Here is a 19,849-nt window from a genome sequence, read left to right on the forward strand (position 1 = left end):
TTAACCACAACTTTCTTTGCTCAACCCCTTACCTCAGCTTCCTTTATAATGATTAAAAATAAAACAAAAATACTACGGTCCTGCATGATCATCAAGACCAGGGTTGTTTTTCAGTTCATGACCTAAATGATGCTTAACTCACCTGAAGGCAAGAGCTTCATCTTCCTTGGGAATGTTTGGGGTAATCAGAACTTGATCTTTATGGATTAACTCCTTCAAGAAAATAGGGGAGGAAAGAGTGATGTTTAACCTAAAACTACAGGGCTGCCATTTCTTCATACTTTGTACTTCCAAATGACACTTGGCAGTCAATATTGTGATTGGTGCAGCAGAAGTGACAGGAGTCATTTCCATGCTTCAGTCAAGAGAATGCAAACACCTTCAGATGTCTTTCCAAAAGGGCGAAGGTGACTGCTGGGCATTTATCAGTGTGGGCCAATCTTAAATTTTGTGAAGGAGGAATAGAAAATGACATGCTATGGTTTAATTATAATGAACTTAGATTTCACATATCAAAAAGAAATACTGATTATTGGACAAAATATTTCTATATCATTTCACCAGCCTAACAGGAAAGAATCTGTTTCCTTGCTTGTGTTTTGTTTGCCTAGTACTGAGTTCCTAGATACTAGGTAAAATCAAAACAGTCTTAGAGTCCTCTGTAAAAGAGAGTGCAGACAATAAACTGTGCAGTCTTACATCAGTTAGTTCCACCCTTAAGGCATGCTCAACCAATAAATACCATATGTATACAAATTCTTTCATATTTATTTCCATAGTTTTGCATTCCAAAGGGTGTAATAGTAAGAGAGGAAAGGAGAAAAAAAAAAAGCGTTTCACACTTGCAGATAGAACACGTATAACTTTATGCAAATTTCCTTTGGATTTTTGGTGGGCTTAGATAATCCAGGAAAGCAGATTTTTATGTGATATAGCACATTAGTGAAAACAGATTTGCTATTTAAAAAAACCCCACAAACAGCAACAAACACAAAAAAAGCTAAAACCAACCCTGCTTTGTCCTTCATATTCGCATTATATTCTACAAGCTGGTGGAGGGAGCAATTTCAGGTGACAGATTTCATCAACTAGAGCCACTTCAAAGCAGCTTGTCATCTATATACAGCTATGGGTCAGCTCATGCTGACCACATTCTTGCTACTTCCCTTAATCTCACAAATTGCTGCAGGAGGTGTGAGGCAAGGAATTGATGAAGAAGAGTAAAGATATAACTAGGCCTCAAATAGACATCATGACTTTAATTTGGAATTCTAAAAAATATTTTACTTCCTGCCTTCATTCCCCATTTCCCTCAAGAAATGTAATTTTTCTTTTTTCCATAGCGATTCTGGCCTTTTGCAAGCAAATAGCACTGCAGATAGAAAGCTCTTGTTGCTTCCTTCAGTCCTTTAATCTTTTCAGGTGTGAGTGTAAATCAGCATCAAGTTTCTGTACCCTATTTTAAAATATCTCAGACCTTTAACTCAAATAAAAAATTATCCATGCTGCCCACGTGTATTAATGTATTAATGGCTGATTTCACCAAAGGCTAATATGAGACAGGCATGCTAAAGTAATGGATGCTGAATGAAGGCTACAGTGTGCTTGGCAAAGGTTATCCTTATATAAGTTGAAATAAAATATTTATTTTTAATTATACTATCTAGTGTATGTTACATATATGCTTCTGTATAGAAGTTTATAATGGGAAATTTTTGAGTCCAGTGTGATAGTTTATTAATGTATATCTCAAAATCTATGCTTTGCATTTTGGGAAGCAAAAAATACACATAAATGAAAGAATATTACTGTATTTCTGGGAAGCAGATCCTCTAGTAACTGGATCTGCTTTGATTTGGCTTTTGTATTTCATTAGCAGAATGAAATGCCATTTACAACAGTGATGTATTGTAAATATTACAGAATTCATGTCACATTTTAATTAAGTATTTTAATGTAATTGCTTCATCCACATCAATTTATACTTGATAGCAGAATGCACTTTATTTTCATTGGCTTTTTTCCAATGAAGGAGACGAATAGGAGAAAAAAGACTACTACTGAAGATAAGGTTAGCAGCTCTGAAATGTTAATCAAATAGTTTAGAAACAAATTCACAATAAAATGAAATATCTTTAGTTAACTTGCAACAATGGCACTGTGTAGTTTGTATGAAAGAGTCTAAAATACTTTTTGTCTGCTCTCTGGCTTAATTACATCTGTCTGACTTATGGACACAGATATATTGATGGAACTGCACATTTTGATCTGGACTAATTCCTTAACATTTATGATGACCAAAGGACATTTTTTCTCAATGACCATCAATCTGTGTTTGTAAGCTCACCTTGTATTCTGAGCACTTCATATCTGCATTTAGCATTGTAAATAACAAGTATGGAAGCTCCTTACAAAAATCACTCATCTATGAGTACACGTGTAGATACATATGTGCAGTAAATTAAAATGCATTTTGTGTTTTCATGTATACTGTAGAATGAAAAAAACATTAAATTACTATACAATCTATAAGCAGAAATAAAGGACATTTATCATATTGCACTAACATTAAAACACCATTGAATTTAAGGTATTTCAATAAGAATTATTTTAATAGAATTGCTTTTCTTTTGCTTGTTTTTCCATATTTTATACCATTTGGACTGCTGTTAATGGGAATCAGGATACAGTCTATACAAAACACAAAATCATTATTAAAAGCCCCCAGTACAGAGAAAGCATAAAATATCAAATGATTACATTTTATTCACCATGAATGACCGATCCTCATTATTGTCAGTTGTTGTTAAAACATATATATGAGGGAAAATGTAGTATTGCATGTTTCTACAAATGTCCATGCAAGCATATATCTATAATTATTTGAAAATTGCCAGAAGATTTGTATGAAAGAAAAACTGAAAAGCAAACAAATTACACCAGAGATAATTTTTATGTTCCATTCAGTTTGCTTGTTATAAAGCAGCATGATACATGATCAACCATTATTCACAATCTACAAACTTCATTTTAGAGCTTTTTGTAACAGGCAAGATAGAAGAACTCTCATAAGCCCAGTTTCAACAGATAACATATACCTTCATTTTGATATGTGGCAATTACTGAGAAGAATTGACTGTGCATTGAAATGAAAATGCACATTGGGAAATGTACTGTAAAATCATAAAAATAGTTCACATTTATCCTGAAATTAACAATTTTTCTGACAATTTATCCCCAGATTAACAATTTAGACCATTTTTCAAAAAGCATCTGTGGTTTGAAAAATCCTTCCTCCCTCACTACACATTTAATATAGCAATGTTCAAATAGACTGTTTTCCCATACCATGGACTGATGGCAGATTTACCTCTTATATAAAGCAAATAGTAAATTGCTAAAACTATTAACAAAAGCATAGAATCTATCTCATTTGAAATATTCCTCTTAATTGATAAAGAAGGGAATTTTTAGTTGTTAATGTTTTGCTTTCCTAAATTTGAAACCAGACTGCACTTTGAATCATATTTTTTTAAGATTCCCTAATTATGAGTTTTGAATGCCAGTCTGTACTGTATTATTCTGCAATGGCTTAATTGCAGTCTTTAACTTCTATTTCTGTTGTTAAGGAAAATCAAGGTAGTAGATGATTTTTTGGATCCAGTCCACAAACATAGCAACCCGAACGTACACTCCTGGTCGTTGGGCAAGTGCACACTCATAGCCAAATGATGTCACACCTACCAAAACCCATTGGTTACCATCTTCAGACATCAGAGGGCCTCCTGAATCTCCCTGCAATATGCAATTCAAAAGTTAAAAGTGTACAATTGTTAAGCCTGGAGCAGAGCTCGTTTATGATATTTTTTCTAATTGATCTTTAATCATAAAAATTGCATCTTATCTTTTGGACATCAGAAACATAATCAATGTGGATTCTTCTATATAGAAAAAGCTTGAAATAATCAATGTTTACTTTCTTTTTCTTTCAAAACTGCAATTTTAAGCTCTCATCAGTCTTCCAGATACAGGACTAAGTTTCAAAGGATTATTATATGACGAATGCTCTGAAAGTAATGCCTGCTATTTTATTATATTGGTCCAGGTTGACATCAGAAACAGATGTGGGTGATATGGCAATAAAGGCTGGACATTCCCATCAGTATTCTGTTACATTCTGTTGCATGTGACAGATGTCAGCAGAAGAACATTCTGACAAAATGGTGTCTAACTTGGAAATGTGGATGAAGCAAAGGAGTGTCACTGAGTTATTCCATGTGGAAAAAATGTCACCCACTGATATTCACTGATGGTTGCTGAGCATTTATGGAGACCAAACAGGAGTATTAGTACAGTGAAAGTTGGACTGTGTGAGCAACATATTCCTATCAATGACACTGTCATAGCTGTTGTGAAAAAGTGGGCCACCTCTGCTAATGCAGATTTTTATGAGCATGGTGTGCAGAGTCTTGTTAATCCCTGGCAAAAATGTAGAGCAGATGGTGGTGACTGTGTTGAAAACAGTGTTTTGTAGCTGAAAATTTGCTCTATCAAATAGTTTAACTGTGGCTATTGTATTTTCTATGGAAATATATAGGAGGCATTACTTTCAGAGTACCCTAAGTACATTTAACCCTTCACTTTTCTCAATGCCTGCGTAAATGTGTAGCATTATTTTTTAGCTGAATCTATTTAGCTAAGATGCAGCTCTATTTTCTGTCCCTCCAGAATTTTGACAATTTAAAATTTAGAGGAAATAAGATTGCCAGAAGAGGAGGTGAGTTTTTCTGCCACCTCCTTCTCAATAATATAGCAGATACAGAATTGCAGTAGTCTGCAGGCATGTCCAATGTGGTCCGTGGGCTGCACATGGTCTGGCACAGCTTGTAATGTGGCAGGTTCTTCTGCCATGCCATCATGGCAGTGCTTCTCCCTACCGAGTGGCCCAACCCAGCCCTGCCACCCAGGGAGGGCACAGCGCAGTGCTGACAAATAGTAGGGCACTATACTTAATTAGCAAGGAGATCAAGTCAGCTTTCAAAGATTAGAATTTGAAAAGACATTACAGGCAACAATGTGCTGCCAAATTCTGTGTATATTAAGGAATGCTTCATAAAGACTCAGTAGTGAAACTGAAAAAAGGTCTGTCATCTCAACAACATATTTAAAGAAACCTGAAAGCTCAAATGAATTCTGTTATAAAAGCTAGCAAATCTGATTGTAAAAAAATCGAAAGCTTTTATTGATGGTGAATTTATTAAGCAATGTATGGAATGCATGGCTGATATAATGTGTCCTGATAAAAAAAGATATTTTTCTAAAATCAGTTTATGTCAGTATTATCAGTTTATCAGACATAGTCAGGCAATCTGAAGAAACATAAATATCTATTGAACAAAATTTGGAGGGTAAAGCTGCTAATTTCCTTTTTTTCTTTTTTCCTTTTTTTTTTTTTTTTTTTTTTTGGCAATAGATGAAAGTAGTGCTGGTACAGATATGGCTCAAATTGTGATTTTCATTAGAGATACTGATAGTAAATATGATGTCACTGAAGCAATTGCTTCTTTGGTGTCACTGAAAGACACAACTAAATCTCTTTCTTTGTGTGAAGCAGTAAAAAAACACGTTAAAGCAATTTTCTTTAACCTTTGTCAACATATCTGGTATATCTACTGATGGTGCCCCAGTAATGGTTGGTAAAAAAGATGAACTTATAAAATTATTAGAAGATCATGCAGTTGCCACTGGCAACTCACATTTGATGAAATATCACTGCATTGGACATCACAAAAATTTTATGTGTGAAAGCTTTACAAATGGACAGTCTTGTGCAAATCATCATCAAAGCTGTGAATTTCATAAAGTCCAAGGGATGGAATAATCGCTAATTCTAGGAATTCCTTAGAAGTATGGATGTTGACTTATGGGTCATCACTTATTTTTCTAAAGGAAGGTGGCTAAGTTCGGGTAAAATACTAAAAAGACTTCATGATTTGCAAAGTGAAGTCAAGTCCTTCATGGAATCAGAAGGAAAAATTATGCCAGAACATGAAGACTAAAAATGGCTCACAGATTCAGCATTTTTGGTGAATTTCAGTGCTCATTTAAATGAGTCAAACATGTGTCTTCAAGATGCAAATCAACATAACTGTGCTATATTTCAAACCATAATAGCATTTGAAATGAAACTTATGGCAAGCTCAAGTTATGGCAAATTATTTCATGCATTTTGATACACTGGCTAAACACAGTCCTGTGAATAGTGAAAAACATGTGGATGTGCTTTCCTTTTTGAGAGAGATTTAGGAATAGGTTTCCAGATTTCCACAAAAATGATGATTTTTTTTTTTTTGTATATTTGTGATTCCATTTTAAGTTTACAAAAATACATTACCTACAAATTTTCAAATGAAATATACAGAGTTACAATCAGACCTTCAACTCAAAGTGAAATGTGGTCATGTCTCTTTATCAGACTTTTGTAAGACTTGTTTTATCCAATAAAAATAGCTCTCACTTCACAGTCACACCTTGTTCATGTCATCGCTTTTTGGCAATAAGTACATCTGTGAACAATTATTGTCAAGGATGAAGCACAGGAAGGGTAATATTTCATCAAAAATCTCTGATGAACACCTTGAGAACTCACTTGGAATGCCAGTCACTGCCCTTAAACCAGACTGATGCATTAGTTTCACAAAAAAAAAAGGGCAAACATCCTATTAGTTTTATGTTTTATGTTTTTGTAGTGTATTTTAATGTTTTAATAAAAAATACATTAAAAATATGTCTTGTTACTTATTTTTACATTAGCTTTATTATATATTTTATATGCGGCCCATTACATTCCTTTTTGCTCAGGCAAGTCAGAAGGTTGGACACCCATGCAATAGAGTGTGGGAGACCAAATTTGATTCATCAAATCATTTTCCTACAGCCTGAGTAGCTATGAATGTCTTGCTTTGATGAGAAAGAAAACAATGACTATTTTTTATTGTCTGGTTTGAAGCAAGTTAATTCAACTAGTATTACTGTTGTCATCTCACGGCCCTATGACGAGAGCTTTAGGGGAGACTTCTGTGGGAACTCAGTCATTAAAATACTTCTGTCTCTAACTCTAGGGCATCCACAAAAGTCCAAAGGCTGTGACAGCAGCCTAGAGGACAAAACAGTACCAGGACTTGCTTGTTCCTCTTTGCTTATGGTTGAATGGTCATTGATCACAATGCTGGTCACTTGTGCTCTGTATCAACTTATAGTCTACAATTTTTTTTTTCAGTTTGATGGATGAAAAACAAAAAAGAGATGAGGAATCACAGACTTTGAAGGAAAGGCAAATCAAATAGGCTTGCATACACTCTTGCTTGATTGAAGTAGCCAAACTCACTGTGCATGATAAAGATTTAGGGTTGTGATAATAAAGTAAGAGGAGTTATGTGAGGATGCTCCTCATCAGACTTGAGGAGAACCAGTCTCCATGCCATGGACTCCACATTGCTGGAAGAAAGATTAAATGTTGACCAACACCATGCTCTTAAGGAGAAGTGGTACATAATGAGCAGAGCTAGAAAGGACAGAAGTGAGAAACAGCCCCAGGAAGCAGCCTGTAAGATAAATGCAGAAAGGCAGCTTCTCCAAAATACTGTGGTGTCCACTTATGAAATGTTTCTAAAGCCTACATATTCTGGAGAAATATATCATTGCTCTACCCCTTTCACTGTGAGAAGCATTTTTGAGATTTTTTATCTATTTGTTATGCATTTCTCTGTACCTTACTTTTTGCTAAAAGTCTTCCTCTTTCCTCAGCAGTAATTATTCAAAGCTCAGTGCATAAAACGTCCAGTCCACATATTTATCTTCTTCCATTGTTGTTTGTGTTGAGATCATACAAAATAGACTTTTATCTTTACAACATGTATGCTGATAAAGAGCTAAATATTGTGCATAAAAATAATATTCATAGACAGTGAACATCCTGGTTTTAATGACTGGAGTATCAAAGAGCACTTTACTCCATAATTAGATGTGCTGTGTGCTAGCAGTGAGAATTAGTCATTTATTCTTACCTGACAAGAATCTACTCCTCCCATGTCATAGCCTGCACAGATCATATTCTCAGTAATAGTATATTCTGGCAACCATTCCTGGCATTTTTCATTTAAAATGAGAGGGACCTCTGCTTCTTGCAATATATTTGAAGTGGGACCTGATGAAAATACAGAGTACATTTACGTGCTGCATTAAATATGTATAACACATTCAGAACACTGATAGCTTTGTTCTTGTTCCAACATGTGGGCACGTTACTGAACAGCAGGAAGCCCTGCCAGACTACTGTATTATTCAGGTTTATGCCCCTGTAACACAATCACTGATTAAATGGTGCTCATTAACTGAATCCTGTCTTTCATTTGCGTAATGGGACTGAATTTGGTTGTAATTAAATGAAAGTTACTAAAATCAATGACTATGAACTTACTGTAGAGAGATCTAAGAGCTTATTAAAGGCTTAGAAGCTTGGATTTTCCAGTGTTTCCACACTATTCATTGTGTATCTTTGATTGCATATATCTAGTTTTTACAAGCATTTCTATTACTAGTTCTTACTTAAAACTTTAAATACAATTCTACTCAGAAAATATGGATACAAATATGTACAAGCAACTATGGAAATGAAACTGCATGTTTATTATTTTACAGAGACTCCAAATTTGGAGCATGTGATATACAAATAGAATGTACGTTTTACACTATACTCAGTATTCTTGGTTTCTGGGGAAAATCATTTGCATGCTGTCAGAAATCTTTCTTCTTTCTGATCCCTTCATCTCCCCAGTTATCTGGAAATAAGATGTTCATTTTGTGTAAATTGAGAAAAGTACTCCTCATAACTCCTAAGGAGATGCAATAAGTTCTTTTATTAATTTAATGATTGGAGATGATATATATTTTTTCTAATAAGTATGTTGTAACTTTATTACTTTAGAGAAGAAATGGTGAGGGAGTGGAATAGTACAAAACCTTTTTGTAGAGGAGCACATCTCTAACCTGTTTGACCTTAGCAGCCCCTGTGGAATCAGGAGCAAATTTTCCCAGCGTAATTTACCCACCTTCATATCTTATAGCACCCCAGCCAGCAATGGAACAGTTAATTCCTGGTAGAAACTGTTGATTTTTTTGCGGTAAGCAGATAGGTTGTATGTAATCTGTGAATGCAAAGTAAGCAATCAATTTCAATCTCTTTTCTTTATTCTTTATTTATATATGTTTTTTTTTTTTTTTTTTTTTTTTTTTTTTTTTTTTTTATGAAGTCACAAAAGAAAGTATTCATTAATTCAAATTCATTTTGGGGACACAATAACCAGGAAGTAGTGGATGAACTCAAGAATAATGAGACTATACAAAATGTACAGCCGTTCCATCACCCCCATATGGTTAGTTATTTAGGGTTTAGAGTAATATATACATTTTGTGGAAAAATACAAACTCACTTACTTACCTGTATATTGAACTTTGTACTGAAGATGCATCAGAGCAATATCACTGTCTTTTGTAAGTTTGTTATAATGAGGATTTATAACTATTTGATCAATGTTTTGAACTACCGTTGAAGTGTCTGTCATATTCGACTGGTCATACAAGCCAAGAACTGCTTTCCATGTAGATGGTTGTAATTGTCTCCTGGAAGTTGCAAGGAATATTCATAATTATGAATGATTAATGAACATTCTGAAAAATATGTTAGATAAAATGCTAATCTTTAACCTCATTATAATAAGTATCATGCTTTCAATTTCCCCTCAATTAATAGGAGAATGTAGTAGATTCCCTTACAATTTTGTGATAGTTACACTATCTTAAGCATCTATACTGTAGAAGTATGTGATTGACTTTTGATGTTAAGCTTACATGCGTTATTTAGAAGAATTAATCATACAGCAGTGCAGTGGAATAAGATACATTAACTAAATCACTATGTCTTTTTTAACATTGGAAATAATACTGCTCACTGCCCACAATGCAATTAGCATTGGTCCTAGTTAGAAAATTATGGAACTATCTAAGGAATAATAGATTACTATGTTGTAGAAAATACTTCAGCTCATTGACTCAGAAAATTGGTCCCTTAGTTTTTTATCTAAGTTGAAAAGAATATGTTCAGACAGCTATGGCATAAATTTACGTGCTTTTTTTTTTCTTTTTTTTTTTTCTGAGCCATCTATGCTGGTTTGAAACTGTTTCTAAGCTAGTGAATGTATGCATTTGCTAGTTTTTTAATCACCCAGTTCATTTTTATTCTAAAATATTATTTCAATCTGCTTGTTGTATGGAATTGGTTTCTGTTTATCTTTTTGACTGACATCTGGAGGCTACCTTGTTCTAAATTAGCATTTCAGTTAAATATTCAGAATTAAGAGCTAAAAATGTAAGCTGTCACTCCAGCAAATTCAAGACAATAAAATGATATCTAAGTGAAAATAGAAAAGTGAAATAGGTGAAAAGGAAGCGCCAATATAAGTGTGGATTTATCATGTGCAAACTAACATGGCTTGATCCCCCTCATTTCAAAGGGTTTGTGTGGAATATACTCCTGTAATGGAATGAGGAGGCATTCTTATATTGGCATAGCCTCCCCAGTATTATTATTTAGCTATTTATAATGAAAAGTCTATAATTTTGAATAACAACGTTTGTCTTTTGCTATTGCAGTTTCTGAGTGTCTTCAGTACTAGTTTCTATTACAGACATTATGGAAGCAAATCTTAGAAAATATTTATATGCATCACTTCTTTGTGGTATAAATAACGCTATCTGGAGGACATTGCAATATTGCCTAATCAATATTTATGAATCGAGGTTCATTCCAATTATGCACAGTAGATCTTGATCGATCTGTGATACTTAACAGGTGGAATGGGCAACACTGAATTTACCTTTCTTAGATACTTAATCCTTTAACCACTACATACCATCCTCTAACCACCAACAGAGATTCCTGTAAGTAATGGAGGCCCCCATTACTTATAGGTAAAGTAAAAATGCTCTGTATTAATACCATATATTTTAAATGTTCATTGTTCAGAAAATGGCTCTTGATTTCCAGACCATGTCTGCTTTAAAATAAGGACTGAGGATTTACTAGTATGTAGCAGAGCCTTTACTTTATGTGATTCAAAACATAGTAATTAAATAGTGAAGTAGTTATTAATTTTTTATATTAGAATCACAAATTATTAATTATTTGATACATTCTTATTCAATCTGCACATAAAACAAGTGTTCACATTCTTTCTTAAAATGAAAAGACATGGTATGGATGTCATTTGGCTGTCTCAACTAGTCAGCAGGATGCCCTGCAGTCAGTGGAGACAAAGATGCACTTGTGAATCTGTAATAATTTCATTTCAAACATCTAAAAAGTACCTCCTACCAGTGATTTCAATATGATCCTTTGAAAGTGTGATTTGCTCTGTAGAAGACCAACTAATGTCTCAAGATTATACTTCAGCCCAACTTTACTGACACATATCCACCATTTGGATACTTGCATGATGTGGGAGCATCAGAATGCATTACATTATGAGTACAGTGAATGTTACCCATATACACAGTGTGCTGCTGTCACCAGCCATTCCTCATTGACAAGGGAGGCTCCACAAACGGGTCTGGAATTAAAATGAAGTGAGACAATCCAAGGCCAAGCCTCTCTTCTGGCATCACTTCCACCTACAATCCTTGTTCCTTTGTTCTCAATTTCCAGGCGGTTTCCACAAGCTAAAATAAATGCATATATGTATTTTAAATAAATAAATGCAGATTTGTAGAAGAACATGGTATGCTTTATTTGAGTAGTTAAATTCTTGGAAAAATAGTCTTGGTACTACCTGACCTGCTATTCAAAAATATTATTACTGTGGAGAAAAGTTTGCCATTTTATAGCTGAAATCAAGATGCAACTTCATAACTTGGATTTAGATGTGTTATATCCTCAGATCTTAAATTTTTTTTATATATTTTCTTTCAGTATAGACCCGTCTCCAGTGTATACTTAACTCTGAAAACAAGTGAAGATTGTAAATTTTGCTGTGTTTATATCATTACAAGCATAGCTTTTATAGTCCATTTCCTAACCTTTCAATTCAAACTATAAACATTAGGCTTTATGGACTGAACAATCTGATTTCTGTGTGAAACATTCCCAGGGTAAATGTACTTACGTTTAATGTTACACTGCAGATGAATCACCAGGTTGTTTAAACAAAGTTCTCTAGAAGGAAAGTATAATTAAAATCACAAGTATCTGCACACCAAGTAACTCTCTCATATATATAAAGGTACATTAGTTTCATTAGTTTATCTAATATTTAAATCTAGCATTTTGGCCACAATCCTTTGTGCTATAGTAATAGTTTAATTGTAAATAGAAAGCATTATATTGTATCTAATATGAAATGAACATGTTGTTCTTTAATAGAAACGATGTATGCTATGGACATAAAAGTAGATTCCTCTGGTCTTTTAAGGAACGAGTCATCTGTCTATGACAGATTCTAAATAAAACTGTAACTGCATATGGCATTTATTTTACCTTTTGAGAAGTTTTCAATAACTTACCACTAGAGATCAGTGTAACCAAAGAATTTTGAAACGGTTAGTTTGATATCACTGTATCTTTTTTACTAAGATTATAGTGCACAATAAAATATATAGCTGCATATAGAGGGGAAGGAATTATTTAGCGGAGATATAAAGCCAGAGCCTGAAGAGCATGAAACCACAGATCAAAACTACTCAAGCGTTTCTGATACCTAGAGGTTTTAAGATTATCTTCATAGCTTGTAATGAATCTGAACACTTGGGACAGTGTGTGTGCTAGCAATTTAAATTGGATACACAGAAATATATATCAGGAAAAAAAAAAAAAAAAAAAGTCAGCTAAGGGCTAGGTCACAGTATGCATTTCCATTTCATTTTTTCAAAGAGATAAAAGGATGCATTCTTTAAGCATAATACAGCATTATTCATCCCTCACTATGTTTGCACTAAAATTTGTTGTTTTTTTTTTTGTAAGAGAAATAATGAGTGACAGCCCAGCAAATGAGAACATGTAACCTTCCCCTCCATTTCTGTCTAATTAAATCTGCATTATGGAGTGTAAGATGGTGAAATATGCTTCCAGCCCTGTATTGTATCATACAAACTAGCCAATCTAATACTCAACTTGTCAGATTTGTCCCTATTTTTATGTTGAAACTGGGGATGATCTCCCACCATCAGTACCTACTAATTGCTTAGTAGAAGGTACTTTATGGGAGTCCACTTTTTTGTCTATTTAGAGTAAATTTCCAGTATGAAAACCATTTCTTTGCCTGCATTTCAATTTACCAGTCCTCAGTCACCTCTTTGTTAGCTCAGGAGAGTCCAAAAGGCAGTAGAGTCACACTACGTGTGCTGAAAACCCACCCTATGTACCTCTGTGAGTGTTATCTGTGAAGGAGCATGCTGGGAAGAAATCTGAAATCTCACTTAGGAATGGCAAAAAAAAAAAAAAAAAAAAGCCTGTAGCATCTGCTCATATGTATCTTCAAAGCAGATTTTGGCCCATACAAAGCAATTCTGCCAAGAAATCCATTACCTAATGGCATCAGAGAACAGTTATGCTGTTTCTGTACCAAAGCTTTCAGGTATCTGTGCAACCCGGAATGGAAGGTGGAAAAGTGAACTGCCCAATGATATATAAAATTCAGCAGTAGATATAAAATAAAACCTATTTTAATGGTCCAGACCTCATACAGAATCATGTTAGTCTTCAGATAAACTTAAGCTAGAAATTATTGTATAAATCATAGTCACTGCATTCACAATTTTCCTTAGTATGAGGAAGCAACCTCACTCTACTCACTTTTTTGTAAATATTAGGCTCTGATTAGCTTCTTCGGTGATGTTGGCAAATGGACCATCTCCAGTGAAAAATACAGTTGATGACATATTTGAATTCCTGGAAGGAAAAGACACACACACATATTTTTAGAAATTTATCTTGTTTCATTAGTGGAGGACTGTCTGGGAAACAATGATGTTTGTGGAATTATCTGGAGATGTGTGAGGATTAAAACTTTCACAGATTAAAATGTGACTTGCCTAACGTCATTCACTTTATCCTAAGAACTCCAGTGCTACAATGATATTAAAATACAGAGAAAACAATTATTTTAATGAAAGTAAATTATGAGTTTATCCTCTTTTGTGCCACAATGAATGGTTTGCAATACTGATTCTTAAATATATGGAGACAGATGGTGGTGGTATGGCAGTAAAGACTGAAGCTTCTTGACAGTATCCCATGACATGTTGTTGCCACGTGACAGTTGGCAGCAGAGGCGCAGTCTGACAAAATGGTGTCTGACATGGAAGTGTTGGTGATGTGAAGGTGCGTCATTAAATTTCTCTGTGTGGAAAAAATGTCATCCATTGATAGTTGTTGTTGACTCTTGCTGAACCAAACAGTGGATGTGAGCACAGTGAGGTGCTGGGTGGTACATTTCGAAAGTGGTGATAGCAACAGTGGATTGATTCTGCTGGTGCAGATTTTTTATGAGTGCAGCATGCAAGCTCTTGTTCATCGATGGTGAAAATGCACAGCTAATAATGGTGACTGTGCTGAAAGTTAGTATTTTGTAGCTGTGAATTTGCTCTATCAAGTAGTGGAAATAAATAGAAGGTATTATTTTTGCAGCAACCTACTTAAATGCTGAAATTTCTGAATTACATGCTGGATCTTCTCTGAGCTTTCCTTTAACAATAGGGACGTTATTTAGCATCCTCATCTTTCTGAAATAAAATCTAAAGTGCTTTTTTGAGAAAACCTTTGGTAATTTCATTTGATTCATTTGTTTTCTTTGAATTCCTGAGATGCACACAGCTGGTGGTTCCTAGATGTTATCAGTGATTGCAAAACCAAGCTGCTCTTCTTTCAATTAACGTATTGATAAATGATGAGTGTTTCGGTAAGTATAAGAAATCATATACTTTTCCTGGAGCAATGCAGTTTAGTAACAGCAATATAGTTTGTTCTGCAGCTCCAGCAATTCCAAGTCACAGCTCTTAAATATTCCTTGATTCAAGGCATTATCCAACACATACATTTGGTGTACTCAAGACAAAATGTTCTAATAAGATTGCTTTGCTAGAACTGATCAGCATTCAAAATTCAGTTAGTTTTTAATTAGAGGAAATGATAATGGCATGTTATGATAGATTTTAGCTCTAGTAATCAAGCTTCTTATCATTTTAAAGGGAAGAAAGAATAACACCATGGGCCAGATCCTAAAAGTGATGCGTAATTTGAGTTTTCACTGGGGATCTACCGCTAATGAAAATGATTTATTAGAAGTATTGAAGGCTATGACAAAAATGGCCTTAAGGAGGCTAACCTACGAGTTAAGTAGCCCTCACTTGCCAGAATTTACAGAATAATTTTGGATAAGTTTCTTACACACAGATCTACGGAGGTATTTATGGTTTCAGTCTCTGATCAGTAACAATAAGCAGTACCAAATGTTAGAAAAGATTCAAATGAAGTAGTACATTTCTGAATAATTATTCTGAATAACAATGCAATTTGTTCAATAACTACAATTTTTTTCTCTTATCTAAAAAATAAAAATCCACATGCTTATTTGAAGAAAATATATTTACAGAGTTTTCATTCTACTGTTTAATTTTCAGGCTGCAGGATATTTGTAATTTGTTTTATTTGTGTTTAAATCGTAGGGTAGTGTTTCTGCTTTGTCCACTGATTTTATGACAAATGGGAAAACAACACTAAAGAATTGCAGCAAACTGTCAATAGTGAACACTTTCTTTAGTATAAAAGAAAAGCTTTGTTCACATGTGGATTCATATGAAGAACAACTATTTCCTAACTGCTGATGTGCATACAATATTTTTATAAGAATCATGCAAATAGAAAATAAAAATAACCTCTCTAGGCTTTCTTGATTTGAAAATAAACATCTTATAAGGGGGTTAAACAAAGATTGCTCACAGTTTCTGAATCTGAGTAGACCTAAAAATCCCCCAAAAACCTATGAAACTCCTCCTGTGGCTTCCAGGTGACAGCTGACATGACATTAAGTCTATCACCAAGGTATCAAGACTGTTCTCATTCTGGCTGCAAACACGGCCTCTCTCAACACTGAGAAACAGGTTCTTTTCTACATCTAGCCAATGACTTTTATAGCATTTTGTCACACTGGAAAGCCTGGGTCTGGCAGTCAAAGGTCAAAAGGATTTTATCTGGTATTTCTAGTAGCTAGGCTTGTAGCTACCACTACTGACCGTTCACTAGTGGAGTAAATGAAAATGTAAGTGACCTGGGCATCTCAAACATGAAATTTTATTTCAGTTAATTAATTCTCAAGAATTTTATGAGTTCATGAATAAAACAGGTTGCAGATCTGCCAACACTGGTCCCAAAGAAACAAATGTGTTTGAAACCAGACAAAGAAAATAGGGGAAATTTCAGTGTCTGATCTGATGGCTCAAAGAAAAGCAATGCTAATAACGACAATAATAATCAGGCATGGCAGTGTCATGCACACAGTCACAAAGCACTTGCTGAAAGAAAGGATTCTTCTTCAGGTTTCTCAGTTCCACCACTCTGTGCACCTTTTACTCTGGGCTCACTAAGAGTATTTGTGAAGTATTTCCCTAACCTATATTTTTGTAGATGCACACATGGGCATTACTCTAGATTTGCTTGTTTGGCACATATCACAAATACAACATCTGCATATTTGAAGAATGGAGGCAAACGGACTCTGATGTGTGATATACTAGAGTCTGTTTGAACATTACACTTTCTAGCTCAGCTACATAAATAATCATCATATGCTCCAGGGCATCATTTCACTCCTTTTCATAAAATAAACAGTAAATGAGACTAGTGAATGTATAAGCAGTTAATAGCAAAAGTAAATAATCCCAGATTAACCTTAGCCTCTTTCTCTGATAATTCTAAGTAATTATTCAGTAGAGCAGTGTGAGATACAACCTACCAAAGACCTGCTGTTACAAACATCCATTTAACTAGCAAACATGGTGCTAGTTGTTAACAAATATGCTGCTACAAGGAGATAGATTCAAAGAAGGTATAAATAATGTGATGTTCAAGGGATTTCTATATATGTGTGAAAATTTCATTCTGTTATCAGGATTTTTAACAGAAGTAGCACCAAGGATATCAGAGGTGATGCAATTTAGGTATAAAAACACTATTTTTTTTTAACAATGGGAATAGGTAAAAATATGACCAATGGAATTAAAAAGAACTAATCAAGAAACTTATGAGAATTTTTTTTTGACAAGTGTATTTGACACTAATGTAGAGGCAAACTCTGAAATATATTAATACAGAATGTTATCACAACAGTGAAAGTAATTTTAAAATGTTAATAGAAAATGTCATGGAAAACAAAGCTCAGTGAAGCCTATCAATTATTGAAATATAAACTAAACCATTAGACCACAACATGACTAGTATTTCAAAGTTATAGACAAAAAAGAGGCAGCGACAGGCAGGGAGAAAGAGGGAGAGGAAGAAGACTAATGGCCATTGTAAATGGCTGAGGTATCTTTGATACGATGATTCGAAGAACACTTAGTCATACTTTCTATGTCCTTATATACATGCATAAAAAAGATAACTACATACCAATATTACAAATAGGATTTGTGCATCTGATATGTACACAAAAGCAGTACTTAACCAAAGGAAATAAGAATAAAACAGTACATATTCATTGGATGATTGAAAATGCTTTCAAATAAGATTTTGTCTTTTTCCTAGCCCTCTTTACTTTGCCATTTCTGCAGTTAATTTATGAGACAGGCATTTGCAGGCATCTTACTTTTGTTGGAGAGCAACATAATAAACTGCAAGCTAAGAATTTTATTTGATTATTACTTGAGTAAATTACGTTCCCTAAAAACCTCAGCACTGTAGGAAAGACATTTATTATTCATTGGATGGCAGTGAAATTTCATGCAGTGTAAGTGGGGCCAGAATTTGGGCCATAAATTTTTGTAAAAATACAACACTTCTGCATTAAACTCTCCTCTCCTCTTCCTTGGAAATTCTGCTGAATAGCAGCAACTGAAGACAAATCTGCTTTTTCAATTATATGCTTCCCTCCTTCCTCCAGCCACAAACACACCTCAAGTGAAATAGTTTCCTACCCCAACAACTCATGTTTGATGATAGGCATGAAATGTATTGGGAGCCCAGTTACAGGATGCTCAAGTGGTTATCTTGAATTTGAACTTGAAATGAACATCAGCATGACAGTAAAGTAGCCAAGGCTCCTGTTTTCTCAAGATTTAATTTTCCGCTGTTCTCGCAAAAATGAAGACATAAATGATGACACAGTGATAAAAGACTAATGCTTTCACATGAGTCTCACAGTGTTCTCCAATATGTGTACTCATATTTAATCTGCTGTATTCAGTTAGTAATACAATGATGAATGACATAAAAATAAGCATTGTGACACGTACAAATTTGTTCACTGATTTTGAGCTTTGTTTACTACAGAAAAGTATATTTGTTTCAGTTTTTATAGGTGACAACAACATCACTAAAATGATGAGAAAAACACAAATTCACAAACTCAGCAAAGCTTCAAACAAGTTACAAGAGCATTTAACATTTTCACTCACCCTAATCCCAGCTGCTGGCAAATACTGTCTGAAATCTTTTCATTCCAATCATCTGCACATGCCAGGTGCCATACCTTCCCAATCCTGACCTGTACCAGTCCTTCAGTGTTTGCAGAACCATTAAGCAATCTCACTGTAGACCAAAATGGACAGAAGCATTTTAGTCAGGCGATTAAAATACAAAGCAAAACCACCCCCAACGAAAAACAACACAGTATGCACAGATTTATTACTGCCGGCAAAGAGCAAAAAAAGTAAAGATGTAAGATGCACTACAGCAGTAATAAACCCAGCATGTCCAGGGTGTTGCATTCCTACAGGGAGGAAACATTTCTTCTTTTATATTTCTGCCACGGGACAGTTTCATAGCTTGTATTTTGCAAGTGTCTCATGAAAAGACAGCAAATAGTACATTTTCCATCTACTCTAAACAATGTTTATTCTTAGCCAGCACTATGTAATTTCCAACTGCTGTGTGAAGTTTTAGCTATACAATGGCCAGTAATGATAACTGGAAATAAAGTTTAAAAACACAGCTAACTGAAAAATAGGATTATCCAGTTTCAGTTGCTATGAGAACTTTCACTTTCATTGCAGCTTAAGTTAAAATAATAGTAATAGCAATAAAGCTCTCTGAAAACCATATTTCCATCAAAAGTTTTTTCCAAAAGAGAGTATTCAGAAGTAAAATCATCAATAATGTGGTGAAAAATGTTATGCTATTGGCATGATGACTGAAGAAGTTGGAGTAGAAGGTCAACATAATCCCGTCTATAGCAAGAGCTAAAACTGCATTTGAAACAAATAATAGTTATTGCCAGCATGAAGTAAAGAAGAAAAGAAACACAAGGTATTTGTAATTTAATACTTAATGATTTTTTTTTAAATAATATTAGCTCTCCAGAAAACTATTTTGCACTGCTTTTTCCATAATAATTAAAGCCTACCCATAAATAAATAAGAATTTAGGAATGCCTCTTTGAAACCCAGAGCACATGACTGGAGTGATATATGGGAGTAGATTAATGGTAAACCTCAGTCACGCTAAATTTTGGAGCACTATTAAAAATCTCAGAATTGCATGCAGTTTGAGATTTCTCCAAATTATTTTTGACACGTTTCCTCTCTC

The 19,849-nt window shown here is 34.3% G+C and overlaps 1 protein-coding gene across 1 annotated transcript in view; it reads right to left on the reverse strand.

Moving 5' to 3' along the window:
• Nucleotides 1–3,580: 3,580 nt before the first annotated feature.
• Nucleotides 3,581–19,849, reverse strand: part of TMPRSS15 (transmembrane serine protease 15) — a 56,768-nt gene continuing 40,499 nt past the window's right edge. Inside the window, exons 20-27 of the mRNA XM_090134482.1 lie at nucleotides 18,721–18,853; nucleotides 13,904–13,999; nucleotides 12,219–12,268; nucleotides 11,601–11,775; nucleotides 9,500–9,681; nucleotides 9,111–9,206; nucleotides 8,067–8,206; nucleotides 3,581–3,795 (exon numbers count right to left, since the gene is read on the reverse strand). Of these exons, the coding sequence (XP_089990608.1) occupies nucleotides 3,625–3,795; nucleotides 8,067–8,206; nucleotides 9,111–9,206; nucleotides 9,500–9,681; nucleotides 11,601–11,775; nucleotides 12,219–12,268; nucleotides 13,904–13,999; nucleotides 18,721–18,853 (1,043 nt within the window). The 3' untranslated portion in view covers nucleotides 3,581–3,624. The remainder of the gene's footprint in view (nucleotides 3,796–8,066; nucleotides 8,207–9,110; nucleotides 9,207–9,499; nucleotides 9,682–11,600; nucleotides 11,776–12,218; nucleotides 12,269–13,903; nucleotides 14,000–18,720; nucleotides 18,854–19,849) is intronic.

The sequence above is a fragment of the Phasianus colchicus genome, chromosome 1, assembly GCF_987193195.1.
Source record: "Phasianus colchicus chromosome 1, bPhaCol1.hap1.1, whole genome shotgun sequence".
Lineage (NCBI taxonomy): Eukaryota > Metazoa > Chordata > Aves > Galliformes > Phasianidae > Phasianus > Phasianus colchicus.